The sequence below is a fragment of the Aegilops tauschii genome, chromosome 3 (assembly GCF_002575655.3).
Source record: "Aegilops tauschii subsp. strangulata cultivar AL8/78 chromosome 3, Aet v6.0, whole genome shotgun sequence".
NCBI classification, from domain to species: domain Eukaryota; kingdom Viridiplantae; phylum Streptophyta; class Magnoliopsida; order Poales; family Poaceae; genus Aegilops; species Aegilops tauschii.
Window position 1 is genome coordinate 401,595,954 of NC_053037.3, and position 15,369 is coordinate 401,611,322.

The window sequence follows — 15,369 nt, forward strand, 5'->3', positions numbered from 1 at the left end:
GGTGTTCTCCTTCTTGTTCTTCCTCTCTTTTTCCTCCCTAGCATTAGTTGTTTCGGTGGGATTTGAGAGAGAAGGACTTGGGCACTCCGTGTGCCCTTACCATTGCATTTGGTGCATCGGTTTGAGTTCTCCACGGTGATACGTGGAAGTTACAAGTTGAGAAGCTTATTACTCTTGGGTGCTTGGTGCCCTTGAGCTTGTTCCTCTTGGGTGCTTGGGCGCCCTAGACGGTTGGTGGTGTTCGGAGCTCAATCATTGTGGTGTAAAGCTCCGGGCAAGCGCCGGGGTCTCCAATTAGGTTGTGGAGATCGCCCCGAGCAATTTGACGGGTACCGGTGACCGCCCCCAAGGGTTGCCAAAGTGTACGGGTTCGGTGACCGCCCCCAAGGGTTGCCATTTGTACGGGTTCGGTGACCGCCCTCAAGGGTCCCTTAGTGGAATCACGGCATCTTGCATTGTGCGAGGGCGTGAGGAGATTACGGTGGCCCTAGTGGCTTCTTGGGGAGCATTGTGCCTCCACACCGCTCCAAACGGAGATTAGCATCCGCAAGGGTGTGAACTTCGGGATACATCGTCGTCTCCACATGTCTCGGTTATCTCTTACCCGAACCCTTTACTTATGCACTTTACTTTGTGATAGCCATATTGTTTCTTGTCATATATCTTGCTATCACTTAGTTGATTATCTTGCTTAGCATAAGTTGTTGGTGCACATAGGTGAGCCTAGTTGTTGTAGGTTTTGTGCTTGTCAAATTAACCGCTAGGTTTATTTCGCATTTGTTCAAGCCTAAACCGTAATTATTTTAAAGCGCCTATTCACCCCCCCTCTAGGCGACATCCACGATCTTTCAGCGTAGTACTGCGTTAGAACACCCCTAGCACCGCTTTTTGTCCTGTTATGCTTTATGATGCTTTGTTTGCTTTATATTTATTGTTTCTTCTCCCTCTTCTCTCTGGTAGACCCCGAGACCGATGCTGCCCCTGTGATCGACTACGTCGACGACGACCCCCTCCTTGCCAGAGCAATCAGGCAAGCCCCCCCTTTGATCATTCCGATATCGCCCATTCTATTCTCTCATGCTTGCATTAGTTTTTGCTACTGTTATTGTTTGCTCCTATTCTGATGCATAGCCTGCTTTTGTAACCTGCTCATTGTACCTTACCTGCTTAACCTAAACTGCTTAGTATAGGTTGGTAAGTGATCCATCAGTGACCCCCACCTTGTCCTTGTTGCCCCTGCTTCATCATTGAAGACCGGTTCAACGGGATCGAAGACCAGGCCCCGGCACCGCACATCACTTTCCCCTTAGTTGCTCGACACTACTGGGTTACTATCGAGTGCCGAGGGTGAGACCTCTACAACACTTCTGATGTTAACCCTGTAGTGTAGCTATTCGGTCGTGGTCATCGGGGGTGATTCCGCCTTAACCACTTCCGATACGACTCTGTCGTGCAACCCCTCAAGTGTGAACCTCGGGGGTGGTTCCTCTTACGTTCACCTTGATGATTACATCGAGTGGAATTCACCGGGGGTGATTCCTCAGGTTTTCCCCTTGATGTTTGGACACACGGATACTTGGACTTTATAGCTGTTACTTGGAAAGGCGGGTCGACCCTGAGGGGTACCCGCGAGTGATGTGGAGACGGGTTGACCTGGAGGGTGCCCGCGAGATAATTACGAGGCGTGGCCGGGCATTCCTAGCCCTTGCCGCAAGTCCTCGAGACGAGGCAACGGGGTCACATCTTTCGTGAGTCTCTGCTTGTTACCGCGCGTTCCTAATCCGCTACGATTTGGATATTTGATCCGAGGGGCCTCTGGTCTGATAGCACTAACCATCATGTGGGCATAGTATGGGCGTTCTGCGTCGTATGCATCAGCCGCAGCTTAATAGACGTCAGCGACTGAGTGGCGCGCGCCGGGTTGGACTGGTAAGCACCTGCCTTTTTTAAGGAGGTAGCTAGGTCTGCTCACCGGCCGCCCTTGCAACGTGCAGGAGTTCCCGGGGCGATGGCCCATGACCCCTGGGGGCATAGGTTTAGTCCGGTGTGCTGGCCTCTCTATTAAGCCTAGGTCGGGTTGCGGCGTATTGTTTGGCCGAGGCCGGGTGAAAGATCGTGGATGTCGCCTAGAGGGGGGGTGAATAGGCGCTTTAAAATAATTACGGTTTAGGCTTGAACAAATGCGGAATAAACCTAGCGGTTAATTTGACAAGCACAAAACCTACAACAACTAGGCTCACCTATGTGCACCAACAACTTATGCTAAGCAAGATAAACAACTAAGTGATAGCAAGATATATGACAAGAAACAATATGGCTATCACAAAGTAAAGTGCGTAAGTAAAGGGTTCGGGTAAGAGATAACCGAGGCACGCGGAGACGACGATGTATCCCGAAGTTCACACCCTTGCGGATGCTAATCTCCGTTTGGAGCGGTGTGGAGGCACAATGCTCCCCAAGAAGCCACTAGGGCCACCGTAATCTCCTCACGCCCTCGCACAATGCAAGATGCCGTGATTCCACTAAGGGACCCTTGAGGGCGGTCACCGAACCCGTACAAATGGCAACCCTTGGGGGCGGTCACCGAACCCGTACACTTTGGCAACCCTTGGGGGCGGTCACCGGTACCCGTCAAATTGCTCGGGGCGATCTCCACAACCTAATTGGAGACCCCGACGCTTGCCCGGAGCTTTACACCACAATGATTGAGCTCCGAACACCACCAACCGTCTAGGGTGCCCAAGCACCCAAGAGGAACAAGCTCAAGGGCACCAAGCACCCAAGAGTAATAAGCTTCTCAACTTGTAACTTCCACGTATCACCGTGGAGAACTCAAACCGATGCACCAAATGCAATGGCAAGGGCACACGGAGTGCCCAAGTCCTTCTCTCTCAAATCCCACCGAAGCAACTAATGCTAGGGAGGAAAAAGAGAGGAAGAACAAGAAGGAGAACACCAAGAACTCCAAGATCTAGATCCAAGGGGTTCCCCTCACAAAGAGGAGAAAGTGATTGGTGGAAATGTGGATCTAGATCTCCTTTCTCTTTTCCCTCAAAAACTAGCAAGAATCCATGGAGGGATTGAGAGTTAGCAAGCTCGAAGAAGGTCAACAATGGGGGAAGAACACGAGCTCAAAGGATAAGGTTCAATGGGGAAGAAGACCCCCTTTTATAGAAGGGGAAAAATCCAACCGTTATGTGCTCAGCCCGCACACGAGCGGTACTACCGCTCCACGAGCGGTACTACCGCTCTGGCGGAAGAAGCAGGGAAAAGGAGCAACCAAACAAGAACCTTGGGGCGGTAGTACCGCTTATAAGCGGTACTACCGCGCATCCCAGCGGTACTACCGCGCATCCCAGCGGTACTACCGCTGGAGGAGCAGAACACGGGACCAAAAATGCAGCAGCGGTACTACCGCCCGACCGGAGCGGTACTACCGCTTATAGGCGGTACTACCGCCCATCAGGGCGGTACTACCGCTTATAGGTGGAACTGCCGTGCCTTACTGCCGTGCAACTACTGCAAAACTCGACACGAAAAATGCAAGACCCAAAATCGAGGCGGTACCAGCGCGGAACCGTAGCCGTACTACCGCTTATGGCCATAGGCGGTACTACCGCTTTGGACAGCGGTACTACCGCTTGGGGGGATAAGCGGTACTGCCGCTCTGGCCGCGGTACTACCGCTAGGAAACCAAAACTGCCATAACTTCTGCATATGAGCTCCGAATTGAGCAAACTCAAGCTTGTTGGATTGAGAAAGACGAGTAGCATCAAAACAGCGACTGGTTATAGTAAGAAGAGGCAGGGGAGGTATGCCAAAAAAATAGAGGAGTGAAACCTCCAACCGAGAAGAACCGGCATAACTTCCAACATCGAAAACATCATAGAAGATGCGAGTGAACTCCGTTTTCGATGAACTCGAGCTTGTCATCAAGATGACCATAAGCTCCAAAACTCACAAAGAGAAGAACCAAACAAGAACCAACAAAGATGATGCAAGGATGCAATGGTTTGAGCTCTCTATGAACGATACGATCAAGCTACTCATCGAGAGCCCCCCTTGATAGTACGGCAATCGATCCTATAACCCGGTCTCCCAACTACCATCATGAGACCGGTAAAATAGAAAACCTATCAAGAGCAAACCTTTGCCTTGCACATGGTCCACTTGAGCTAGATGGTGACGATCTTGACTCCCTCAAGTTGGACCACCTTTCTTGGTTGTGTTGGCTCGATGAAGACTAGTTGATTGCTCCCCCATACTCCACTATGGGTGAGCCACTCTTCCGCACATCTTCACTAGTCCATTGTCACCACGATGGACGGCAAGCTTCAAGCATTTGATCTCTTCATGATGCTTCACTTGAACTTGCGCACCGCAACATCTTCATAAGTCCATTGTCGCCACAATGGACGGCAAGCTTCAAGCATTTGATCTCTTCATGATGCTTCACTTGAACTTGCACACCGCAACCTAACCCCACAAAGAACTCTCACAAAGATCATGGGTTAGTACACAAAGCGTAATCGACAATGCTTACCACACCATGGGATCGCTTGATCCCTCTCGGTACATCTTGTGCGCTTTGTGTGTTGATCAACTTGATTCACTCTTGACTTAGTCTTGATCAATCTTGACTCTTTCCAACTCTCTTCATTTGGATGATGTCTTGAAGGTAAACATGAATAATCACACAATCTTCTTCTTCAAGACATGCTTGCAATAAGTTCTACTCTCACATGACCAATCTTTGGACAATTCCTTAATAACACCTTGGTCACCACATAAACTCATGACCAATCTTTGGATAATTCCTTAATAACACCTTGGTCACCACATAAACTCCTTGAAACCAACACATGGACTTCAAGAAAAGCCTATGGACAAATCCTTCAAATATAACTCAAGGCAACCATTAGTCCATAGAGATTGTCATCAATTACCAAAACCAAACATGGGGGCACCGCATGTTCTTTCACCGGGCATGACCCAGGAAAGTGTGTCCGGCCGGAGTTAATCGAGCGTGGTGGGTAAGTTGGTGCACCCCTGCAGGGAAGAAAACATCTATCGAGAGCCTGTCCTACGGTAACGGACACTTGGAGTTGTATCCCGATCGATACAACTAGAACTGGATACTTGAGATGAGACATGGATATGAGGTGATAACTGGATAGTATGGCTCTGGGATTGCTTTCTCGCAGGGAGTCGAGAAAGGATCTCTGGCTGAGGTTGATAACACTTCTACTACCTTACTTTATGCTACTCTACTCCCTCCTGTTGCTGCAAGATGGTGGTTTTCAGAAGATGCTAGTCTTCGATAGGACTAGGTTCTCCCCTCTATTCTGGCATTTCTGCAGCCCAGTCCACATATACAGCCTTCCTTTGATAATGATGCATATGTAGTGTAGATCCTTGCTTGCGAGTACTTTGGATGAGTACTCACGGTTGCTTTGCTACCCCTTTCCCCCCCTTTCTTCTTCTTTCCGGTTGCTGCAACCAGATGTCGGAGCCCAGGAGTCAAATGCCACCGTTGATGCCTACTACTACGTGGAGGCCGACGACGACTAGGAGTAGTTAGGAGGCTCCCAGGCAGGAGGCCTTGCCTTTTCGATCGATGTTGCTTTTGTGCTAGCCTTCTTAAGGCAAACTTGTCTAACTCATGTCTGTACTCAGATAATGTTGCTTCCGCTGACTCTTGTGTATTCGAGCTTATGTATTCGAGCCCTCGAGGCCCCTGACTTGTAATATAAAGCTTGTATTATTTTAATTTGTGTCTAGAGTTGTGTTGTGATATCTTCCCGTGAGTCCTTGATCTTGATCGTACACATTTGCGTGTATGATTAGTGTACGATTGAATCGAGGGCGTCACAATACCCCATTGTCACCACGGGTATTCATAGCAAGACATACACCAAGTGTTCTCAAATCCATAGAAGTATTCAATTTGATAATAATGAAATCTCAAAAGGAAAACTCAATTCATCACAACGAGATAGAGAGGAGAAAACACCATATGATCCAACTATATTAACAAAGCTCACGATACATCAAGATCGTGCCAAATCAAGAACACGAGAGAGATATTAAACACATAGCTACTAGTACAAACTCTCAGCCTTGAGTGTGGACTACTCCTTCCTCACCATGGAGACCATAGGGATGATGAAGATGGCTTCCGGTGATGAATTCCCCTCCGGCAGGGTGTCGGAACGGAGTCTAGATTGGTTTTCATGGCTATAGACGCTTGCCGCGGCGGAACTTCTGATCTAGTGTTATTTCTGGGGGCTTCTCTATTTATAGGATTTTTTGGCGTTGGTTTCACACTAAGACGAGTCTCGAGATGAGCACAACCCACCACGCCTCGGGCTGGGCTCCAGGCGCGCCCTGGTGGGTTGTGCCCTCCTCGTGGCTCTTCTGGCCCTCCCATGAAGCTTCGGGGGTCTCTTTTGTTCAAAAAAAATATTCAAAAAGTTTCAGCCCATTCCGAGAATTTTATGTCTGCACAAAAAACAACACCACGGTAGTTTTGCTGAAAACAGCGTCAGTCCGGGTTAGTTTCGTGCAAATCATACCAAAACCATATAGAATTGTTGTAACATGACATGAATACTTCATAAATTATAGATACGTTGGAGACGTATCAACCCTCTGTCACCGCCGCTGCCACAGCACGGGCCGCTACGTCGCCCGGTATCGCCGCCGCCACACCGCCAGGGCAGCCAATTGCCGCATCCGGAACTCCCACGCCGCGTTGCCCCGTGCTAGCTGCCGATGCACTGCCTCCCCATACCGCACCTCGCCGTTTAGCGTCACACGTGTCAGTGACATGCGGGGCCTACGCCATTGTAACTAAAAAAAATAAACATCCATTGCAACTAAAAATAAAAATAAACATATTTTTACAGAAAAGAGGTTTACAGGAAATGAGAAAAGTTGTTGTCTGCCAACTTCTCGTAAATTATACGGTCAATCCGTAATATTTTTTTATGGGAAGATTTTTAGAGGAGCTATTGGAGTTGCTCTAATACTTTATTTTTTTGAGAAACACAATTATTAATTATTTTCCGAGGTGCAAGATTATTATTCCACCCAAATTGCTGCAATTTTTGTACATTCCAGCCAAATTTTGCATGGGGTCAGAGTCAGACGGCCGGCTTTTTTTAGGGAAGAGTCATACTCATACGGCCGGCTGCCTCTTCCTTGTTGGTCCTCTCGGGTCTTGGCCCACCACGAGAGTGTACAGCGCACCATGACGGGAAGAAGAGACCAGGGGCGCGCCTCCCGACGCAACAGGGAGTTAATAAAATGCAGTCTGGTCAGGTCCAGCGTCAAATCCGCCGCGCACTGGGTCCCGCCTCGTCACTCCCTCCCAAGCCCCCCAACTTCTTTTTGTCAACTTGTTCCGCCTTCTCTCCCAGCCTCGCTCGTAGCTTCGCAGCCCTCCCGGCCAACGACCCTCGCCGGCGAGGCGCACCGCGCGGGAGCCAAAATGGCCGCGGCGGAGGCCGAGGCTTTCTCCATACGGTACCCTACTCTCGTCTTGCATCCGCTTGTTTTCTCGGGACACGCGGCTGATGCATGCTGACCTGTTCGACCGAATGCCGCAGGGGGTTCGCCGCCAGGATGCGGGCCGTGGACGCGGCCAAGTGCTGGCCATTCGGAGGCTCCGAGGACGGGGACTCGGAGACGCCGCAGCTCCCGCCAATGGACCCGACGCCGCGGTCGCGCTGGTGGGCCGACGAGCTTGCGGCGTTGCGGGCGCTGCCGGGTGTCTGCGCTGCGGGCGGAGACTTCGCCGTGGGTGGTGGCATGGGAGATGGTTTGGGGAAGGCGACGAAGAGGAAGGGATCTCGCGGGAGCGGCGGTGCCGAGAGGGCTAAGAGGCGGCGGAGAGCGCTCCAGTATAGCCTCTTTCTGAAGCACAAGGTACGCTTGGTGCCCCCGCTTTGCTTGCCCTTGCCCCGAGTATTCGCGCTAGTAGCCGTTCTCTGGGTTCAACTTCATATATGATGTTCAGTTTAGTACTAGCTTTTAGGAAGGCCCTTGTTACATTGGTAATTTAATGTCATTTGCTTGCTCTATGTTTCTGCTGGTAGACATAAACAGTGAACACAATGCGTCCAACAAGACCCACATTATGTAGCACCGCGGTTAAAATTTCTGCTGCAATGTGCCTGTTTTAGCCATTTGAAGGTGGAGTGGTGGACATTGGAAGTAGATGTTTAATCCATAGGATTTAGAGGTAGTAATCCAATACCTTGATTAATTGAACGAAAAACCACACCCTGCATCGCCCTCCCCGGATGGTGGTTGCCGGGCTTGTTCTGGCCCGCAGCGACGGCGAAGGATAGGTCCACAAGCGGCGGCTTGAGCCGACAGGGGCTTGGTGCTGGCGGTTGGCCGCATTGGTGGTCCGTCAGCCGACAGCTCCCCATCGGCGCGACATCAGGACCTGTCGCCAGCGTCTGTATGGCAATGAAGGCATGGTTCCTGCTCCCTCGGCGGCCGGGGTGATACACAGCAAATTATAGGGGTGGCCTGATCTTCATGATTGGACAGGGATTCATGGATGAACACGAGGAACAAGGGAGGAATAGGATTAAGAGGGACACACGCAAGGATAAGGTTCACAACAAAAGTACTAACTCAAATCGTAAGGTCAATGCGAGAGGAACCTCAAGATCCAATAACAAGCAAATGAAAGAAAAAACATGGCGGTAGTTCATCCCTAAATCTCCATGAGAAATGGAGGGCTTGAGAGATAGTTCGTCCCTAATTGGAAGAGAGGAGGCGTTGTAATCCAGAAGGATTCATCACCACATAGAGGTCTTGTAAGCCGGTTGGATTCTTCTCTGCATAGGACGCCTTGATCCCCTTGGGGTAGGTATATTGAGCAAAGCTCTCCCAAGTTGTTTGTGTATACTTTGCTAACACTAGATCTATTGAGGGGCATGGTATTTATAGTCTAGGACGAAAGGGTACGGGGAGGAGATACACGGGCGCTACCCAAAAAATGTGCATAAACAGTACTACCGGACAATCCAGGTTGGGGGCGGAAAGTCCGGTTGTGCTATCCTTTGGCGCCATTTTGCACTGCTGGACAGTCCGGGGCGCAGGGACCAGACAGTCCGGATGTGGAGGTGTAGTTGCACGTTCGGAGAAATGACTGGTAGTTCGCGAATTCGTCCGGAGGAAATATACGGTTTTTGGTTTTCGCCCGGTGATTTCCCAGACTATCTGCTGGATTCGTCCGGGCAAAACATAGACGTTTTGGGGTCACGCAGGTGGTTGCCGAACTGTCTGGTAGTGCACCACGAATACTTCCCTTTTTTCCTTTCCTTCTTCCTCGAGTCTTCGCTCCTCACTTGGGTCTTGGGCTTCTTACTTGCTTCTCCTTGGTACTTGCCTTTGTACCTAAGCATGCATAAGGTGTCGGCTTGAGGTAGTAGCCAGATCTCATTCAAACGCAAAGGTAGCTCAAAGAGGAGTGAACTCACCTTGGTTTATATAGCGTGTACACGAGCTCTTGTCATTGGTCAACCTGGCCTTGGCAATGAATCCATGGTGATGTCGGTGGGATGCTCCTCATCATGTTGTGGCGCTAGTCCCTGCAAGGGCATTGATGTGTGGGTCCTCTCCTCCCCACCGCCATCGCCTATGTCAGCGGCGGGGTCTCTCATCCACCTCTCTCATCCACAATTCCCTATTGTCTCGTCTCTTGAGCCGAACATAACACGCCAATGTTGGCCTGGGATCCCTGGGACTTCGGCGTTCCAGAGCGGTGCCTGCAGGTGGTCCATGAGGTGTGCTTGGTGTGTGGTGGTTGTTTAGGCTGGCCGTGTGGGGTTGGCCAGCGTCTGGCAGGGGGTAGTCGATGGTGTTGTTGTCGTGGTAGGCTCATGTTGGACTTAATGCTAGGCGTATGGTGGCCTCTGTTGCCGGCGTGGTGTGCGAACCAGGTTCTTGGGCTAACACTATTGTAGGCAGTGTCAGGGTTCTATTGATGGCTCATCATGGAGCTGCGCCATTGCGTGTGTTATTGCCGCGGCGCTTCAGGCGAAACCCTGCTTGAACTTGTCGGTGTCGGAGAGGAGGGCTGCCCTCGAGCATCGTCTGATTGGTGGTGTCATCTAGGAGCCCAGATTCACCCCCAACCCTCGTGATCTGGTTCCCTAAGTGAAAAACATGATTTGGCTTGCCAAACCAAATTGTCGTGGCGCAGATGACATTGGAAGTTGGGGGCGAATCTGGGCTCCTCTAAAAACATGAGCTGGTTCCCTTTGTTCTAAGCGTTGTTCTTAGAGGTCTGACCCTAGCTTAGTGCGTGAACTGGTGACACTCGCCTTGGCTCTAGCTGGTAGAATCTAGGTGCACCTACAAGGCTGCAACATGCAAATGCGGTTACCTTGGACGTCATGGGTAGTGAGGATCGCGGAGGATGGGTCCCGTGTCGTGGCGTCTTGGAAGCATGGGGCCACACAACAAGTATCGGCTGATGATTGCAGGCGTAGGTTGCGACCAACGAGGGATATGGCAAGGTGTGGTGATGTAGCATTCAAGATGCCAGCAGCGATTCTAGGGCCTTGGCACCATTGTAGTGTGAGGCCGGCGGTCCGTGACACCATCAACTTTTGCCTTCTCTAATTTGGGAGGGGCCCATTTTTCCCCTTCTCTGCAAAGTTGGATTCTCTCTTCTCGTGGTGGGGGATGCGTCATGTGCACTTTTATGGATGGTTGCTAGGCCAGGGTTTGTTTTGTGGTCTCGGTTGTAATGTTGGCCCAACAGCCGGTCTTGTGTTGAGTGGCTACTTGTTTCGGCTTAGTCTTAGGCTTGTACAGTTGTAACCATATTCTTTCTATCCGTGCATTGAGGGGCAAGCTTTGTGTGTTCCCGGAAAAAAAATCTACAGAATTTATGTTCCCGTTCTTTTGAGGGTAGAACATGCCAATGGTGCATATAGTGTGTACTTACCTACTTGATGAACTGTAGAAAGGAATAAGCCAATTTTACCCTCCCAGACCACTTACTGCCTTTGTAATGCCCTGACCAAACCCACTAGTTCCTGGTCATTGCGCCTGGGATCTAGAATGGCCCCAGAGAATTAGCCAGAGTGAGGACAAAGTTGCGTTCAAGGAGGGTGTTATTTATTTACCATTGCTGGCTATGATGCCATTTCACGGTGAATTTTGGTCAATTAAGCTACTGACATGGCAGAATTACCTAGAAATTTTGACTGCCCTGTGGTGTTGACATGCTTTTCTAAGTTCAAGGGGTCGAATATCTGGTTTTTAATCAAAGTATAGTTTTGATTTTGTTTTGGGCCTATTGTAAGATTAGAGAATCATGGTTTCTAGGACTGTTAAGTTACATGTTCTAGATTTAGGTTAGTTATCCACATTTACTTTTCCATAATTTTAAACATGCGCGTTGCTCTTTCTTTGAAAACCTGTACAAAGAAACATTGAAAGTGCATACCACATAGTATTATTTATTGGTCGGATTATATAGAAGTTCTATTGACTAACCACCTAATTCCATGTACGAGTTTCCTCTACATGGTCAGCTTACCTTGTTATTCTCAGCTAATAATATGTAAGATGTTTTCTTTAACAGGAGAGAACCTCTAAACTCCAACCAGCATCTCGCTTACTTCAACACATGCTCCATAAGGGTTTGTTGAGAAAACGAAAAGGCTGTACTATTCCTACACTAAGAGAACTCGTTATGAGGAAGAAATTGCAAGAGCGACAGGATCAGATGTCAACCCACAGAAACAGCTTGAAGAAACAGTCCGTGAGAGGAATGGATCACGAACGAAGCATAAAAATCAGCAGGCCAACTGATTATCCTGTAAATCTTGGCTGTGAAGTAGTGAAGCATGTTGCATGCCCACCCAAGGATGATATTTTTGGAGATCTACCTCTTTTAGAAAGCTCAAAAGTTATGTTTCATACTGGAGTTGACATACTCCCTACTATTATAGAAGATTCTTTTGTAGAAAATCAAAATGGGCCAGATGCCATATCAGAAACTGAACCATTGGAACTAATGCCTATTGCTGACATTTCAAAGCAAACATCACCCCCCTTTGAAGACTCAGTGAAGAAGGAACAGAGTCCTGACAAAGGGTCAACATGCATCTTACTCAATGATGCAGGAAGGAATCATTCTTCCTCTGCTGAGTTTGATGGTCTGCTAAATCATGCTAGTGTTACCATGGCGAAAACTTCTCTTCCTGAAATGCAGCTGAAATCTACCGATGTTCCTGCTTTAAGTTCTTATTGTAACGAGGGAGCAAAATCTGGTACTAGCAACTGTGCACATGGTCGTTTCTACACAAACACAGACTGCTTTCAGGAAATGGAAAGGCCTGGTACCAGTTCGGTGGCCGTGAGAACCAGAACTGAGGCAATTAAAAAAGAAGATGCAGCAATCCATGGTGTAAACAATGCAAGTGTCACCATGGCGAAAACTAGTCTTCCTGAAACGCAGCTGGAATCTACTCATGTTCCTGCTTTAAGTTCTTGTTCAGAGGCCGTGAGAACCAGAACTGAGGCAATTAAAAAAGAAGATGCAGCAGTCCATGGTGTAAACAATGCAAGTGTCGCCATGGAGAAAACTAGTCTTCCTGAAACGCAGCTGGAATCTACTCATGTTCCTGCTTTAAGTTCTTATTGTAACGATGGAGCAAAATCTTGTCCTAGCAACCATCCGCAGGGTTGTTTCTATACAAACACAAACTGCTTTCAGGAAATGAAAAGACCTGGTACCAGTTCAGCGGCCGTGAGAATCATAACTGCAGCAGTTACAGAAGATAGAGATGCAACTGTCCATGGTCCAAACAATACAAGTGTCACCATGGCGAAAACTTGTCTTCCTGAAATGCAGCTGAAATCTACACATGTTCCTGGTTTAAGTTCTTATTGTACCGACGGAGCAAAATCTGGTTCTAGCAACCATCCGCAGGATCGTTTCTACACAAACACAAACTGCTTCCAGGAAATGGAAAGACCTGCTACTAGTTCAGCGGCCGTGAGAACCAGAACGGAAGCAGTTGCAGAAGATAGAGATGCAGCTGGCCATGGTCTAAACAATGTAAGTGTCACCATGGCGAAAACTTGTCTTCCTGAAATGCAGCTGAAATCTACTCATGGTCCTGTTTTAAGTTCTTATAGTAAGGATGGAGCAAAATCTGGTTCTAGCAACCATCCGCAGGGTCATTTCTACACAAACACAAGCCTCTTTCAGGAAATGACAAGACCTGGTACCAGTTCAATGTCTGTGAGAACCAGAACTGAAGCAATTGAAAAAGATAGAGATGCAGCAGTCCATGGCAAGAAGAGCACTGGTATCTCTGGTCGACCCGAATACCATCCTTCAGGTGAAGGCAATCTATCGTCCTCGATTATGTCACAGAGGACTGTCAATGCAGGAATAAACGCAGATGGCATGTCTTCCTGCAGGAGTATGCCTGCCCAGGAATATGCCCCTGCTTCTGTTCCTTGTAAAGTTGCAAGCAATGTGTATCATGAAAGTAGAAAGTCTGTGGATACATGCACAGCATTATCAATGGATGACCAAGGTAGCTGGTACTCAAAAAATTACTCAGGTCGCTCTCCGGCAAGTATTAGTTTGCCTTTTATGGAGCTACCTGGCCTTGAAAAGATGGAGATCTCAAGCTATGATCCGAGGACAGGTGAAAATAACTTTATGAATGGACGATCAATGAACATAGTAAGATGCCAACAACAGAAGCAGGTGAGTGGCATGACCAGTACTATGCAAAGTCAGAATAAGATTGGTTTCAGCGATTCTCAAGCTGGGAAAAAGGCCCAAGATGGTTTTGTGAGACGTGATAATTGTCATTCGTACCAACCCACCATGCGCTTAATGGGCAAGACAGTCTCACTTTGTAAAGATAGCATGGAGCAGGAGGTACCAACTACAGGGAAGTGGATTGACAAAAATGTTATTGGAGACCGTCCCCCATCAGTTTCATGCCAGTTGCCCCCAAAGAAGGTGTTCCCTTATCAAGATTCTGTGATACCAAGAACTCATGTTCATGAATCTTCAGATACTTTGCCAAGGATTCCCAACAGTACTTTTGCAGAGGCAAGGCCTATTGTCAGTGATGCTCAAAATCATAGGCTGACACAGACTAATATTGTTTCTTCAGCAGTTAAAGATTACACTTGGAATTCAGGCAGTCAGTTTGGCCGGCAAGCTCAGGTAAACAAAGAGTATGTCATAAGTAACTCAAGGACCAGGCATATGGAGTTGTCTCAGCCACCTGAGTTGATAAGCATTCATCGGAACCAATACTTGCACTTAGGCAATCCTGCATCAAGCATGTATGCAGAAGAACACACTTTTGTTGGTTCAGCAGTAAATCGATCTTCTCCTTCATTTCCACAGTGGTCATTAAATACAAGCATGCAGGGGAAGTACCAAAATCCCACTTCATTGGTTTACGAAGATCCTAGGTCTGTTCGTACCCACCAACCTCCCTGCCAAGTACCTGGAGCAAATCTATTTTCAGCATCAAACATATCTTTTCATGACTACGGTACAAAAAATGCCGAGTCCAGAAACTCTTATCAGCGAGCACATCCTTCTCTTCCAAGTAGTGCGGCAAGTAAGTTCCATGACTACTGCACAAAAAATGTCGATTCCAGATACTCTTATCAGGGAGCACATCCTTCTCTTTCAACTAGTGTGGCAAGTAAGTCTATTTGGGCAAGTAAGTCTACTCGCGATGTTCTGAATATAGATGGCAGGAAGGGTGTTTCCCTAGTTGATGAAAGAAGCAAGAGACCAGGTTGTGCAGATAATGTTTCACAGCAACCTGCAAAGAGGCAGCTTGTTGCAGACAAACCGGAGTTAACAAGTTCGATGTTCCCATGCATGGAGAAATACTCGTTTGGCTGGTCAGTAAATGATACAGTTGGCCCGCGGATGCTTGACTTCAGTAACAAAAATAGCAGGACATGCCACACAAATATCAAAAAATGAAAAAACAATAACTTAGGGGGGATGCCAGTTCCAGTTGTTGAAGCAAGATCAAGGACTGTAAGCATGTTTGCAGGAGCTAAAAGCACGCTAAAGAACGATCATTCAAAGATGCCACATTCCACTAAATTTTCAGTTGGTAATAGTGGAATGTCAGAAAGAAACAGTGGAGTGTTCCTGTTCCACTTATTATTTTGGTATTCGAATAGTCGGCAAAAGGGAAGCTGTGGTAGCCTTTTCTGCATTTCTCAAGATGTTAGTGTAGCAATCAGTCGATTGCTTGTAAAAACTTTGTGGGCAAATGTGCAAGCATATTTTTCTTAGAACAGTACTCCCTCCGTAAACTTTTATTAGAC

General features: G+C 48.2%; 1 protein-coding gene across 1 annotated transcript; it reads left to right on the forward strand.

Moving 5' to 3' along the window:
- The first annotated feature begins 7,320 nt into the window (after nt 1–7,320).
- Nucleotides 7,321–15,339, forward strand: LOC109731933 (uncharacterized). The gene is made up of 3 exons (XM_020291109.4): nt 7,321–7,527; nt 7,611–7,929; nt 11,618–15,339. The coding sequence occupies exons 1-3, from the start codon at nt 7,493–7,495 to the stop codon at nt 15,014–15,016; spliced, it is 3,753 nt and encodes a 1,250-aa protein (XP_020146698.4). The 5' UTR covers nt 7,321–7,492; the 3' UTR covers nt 15,017–15,339.
- The last annotated feature ends 30 nt before the right edge of the window (nt 15,340–15,369 follow it).

Excerpts from the sequence above, each read along its gene's own strand:
- LOC109731933 (XM_020291109.4), top strand. The coding sequence starts at position 7,493 with ATGGCCGCGGCGGAGGCCGAGGCTTTCTCCATACG. Across the intron at positions 7,528-7,610 it reads GCCGAGGCTTTCTCCATACG|GGGGTTCGCCGCCAGGATGC; the intron begins GTACCCTACTCT and ends CGAATGCCGCAG. Across the intron at positions 7,930-11,617 it reads GCCTCTTTCTGAAGCACAAG|GAGAGAACCTCTAAACTCCA; the intron begins GTACGCTTGGTG and ends TTTCTTTAACAG.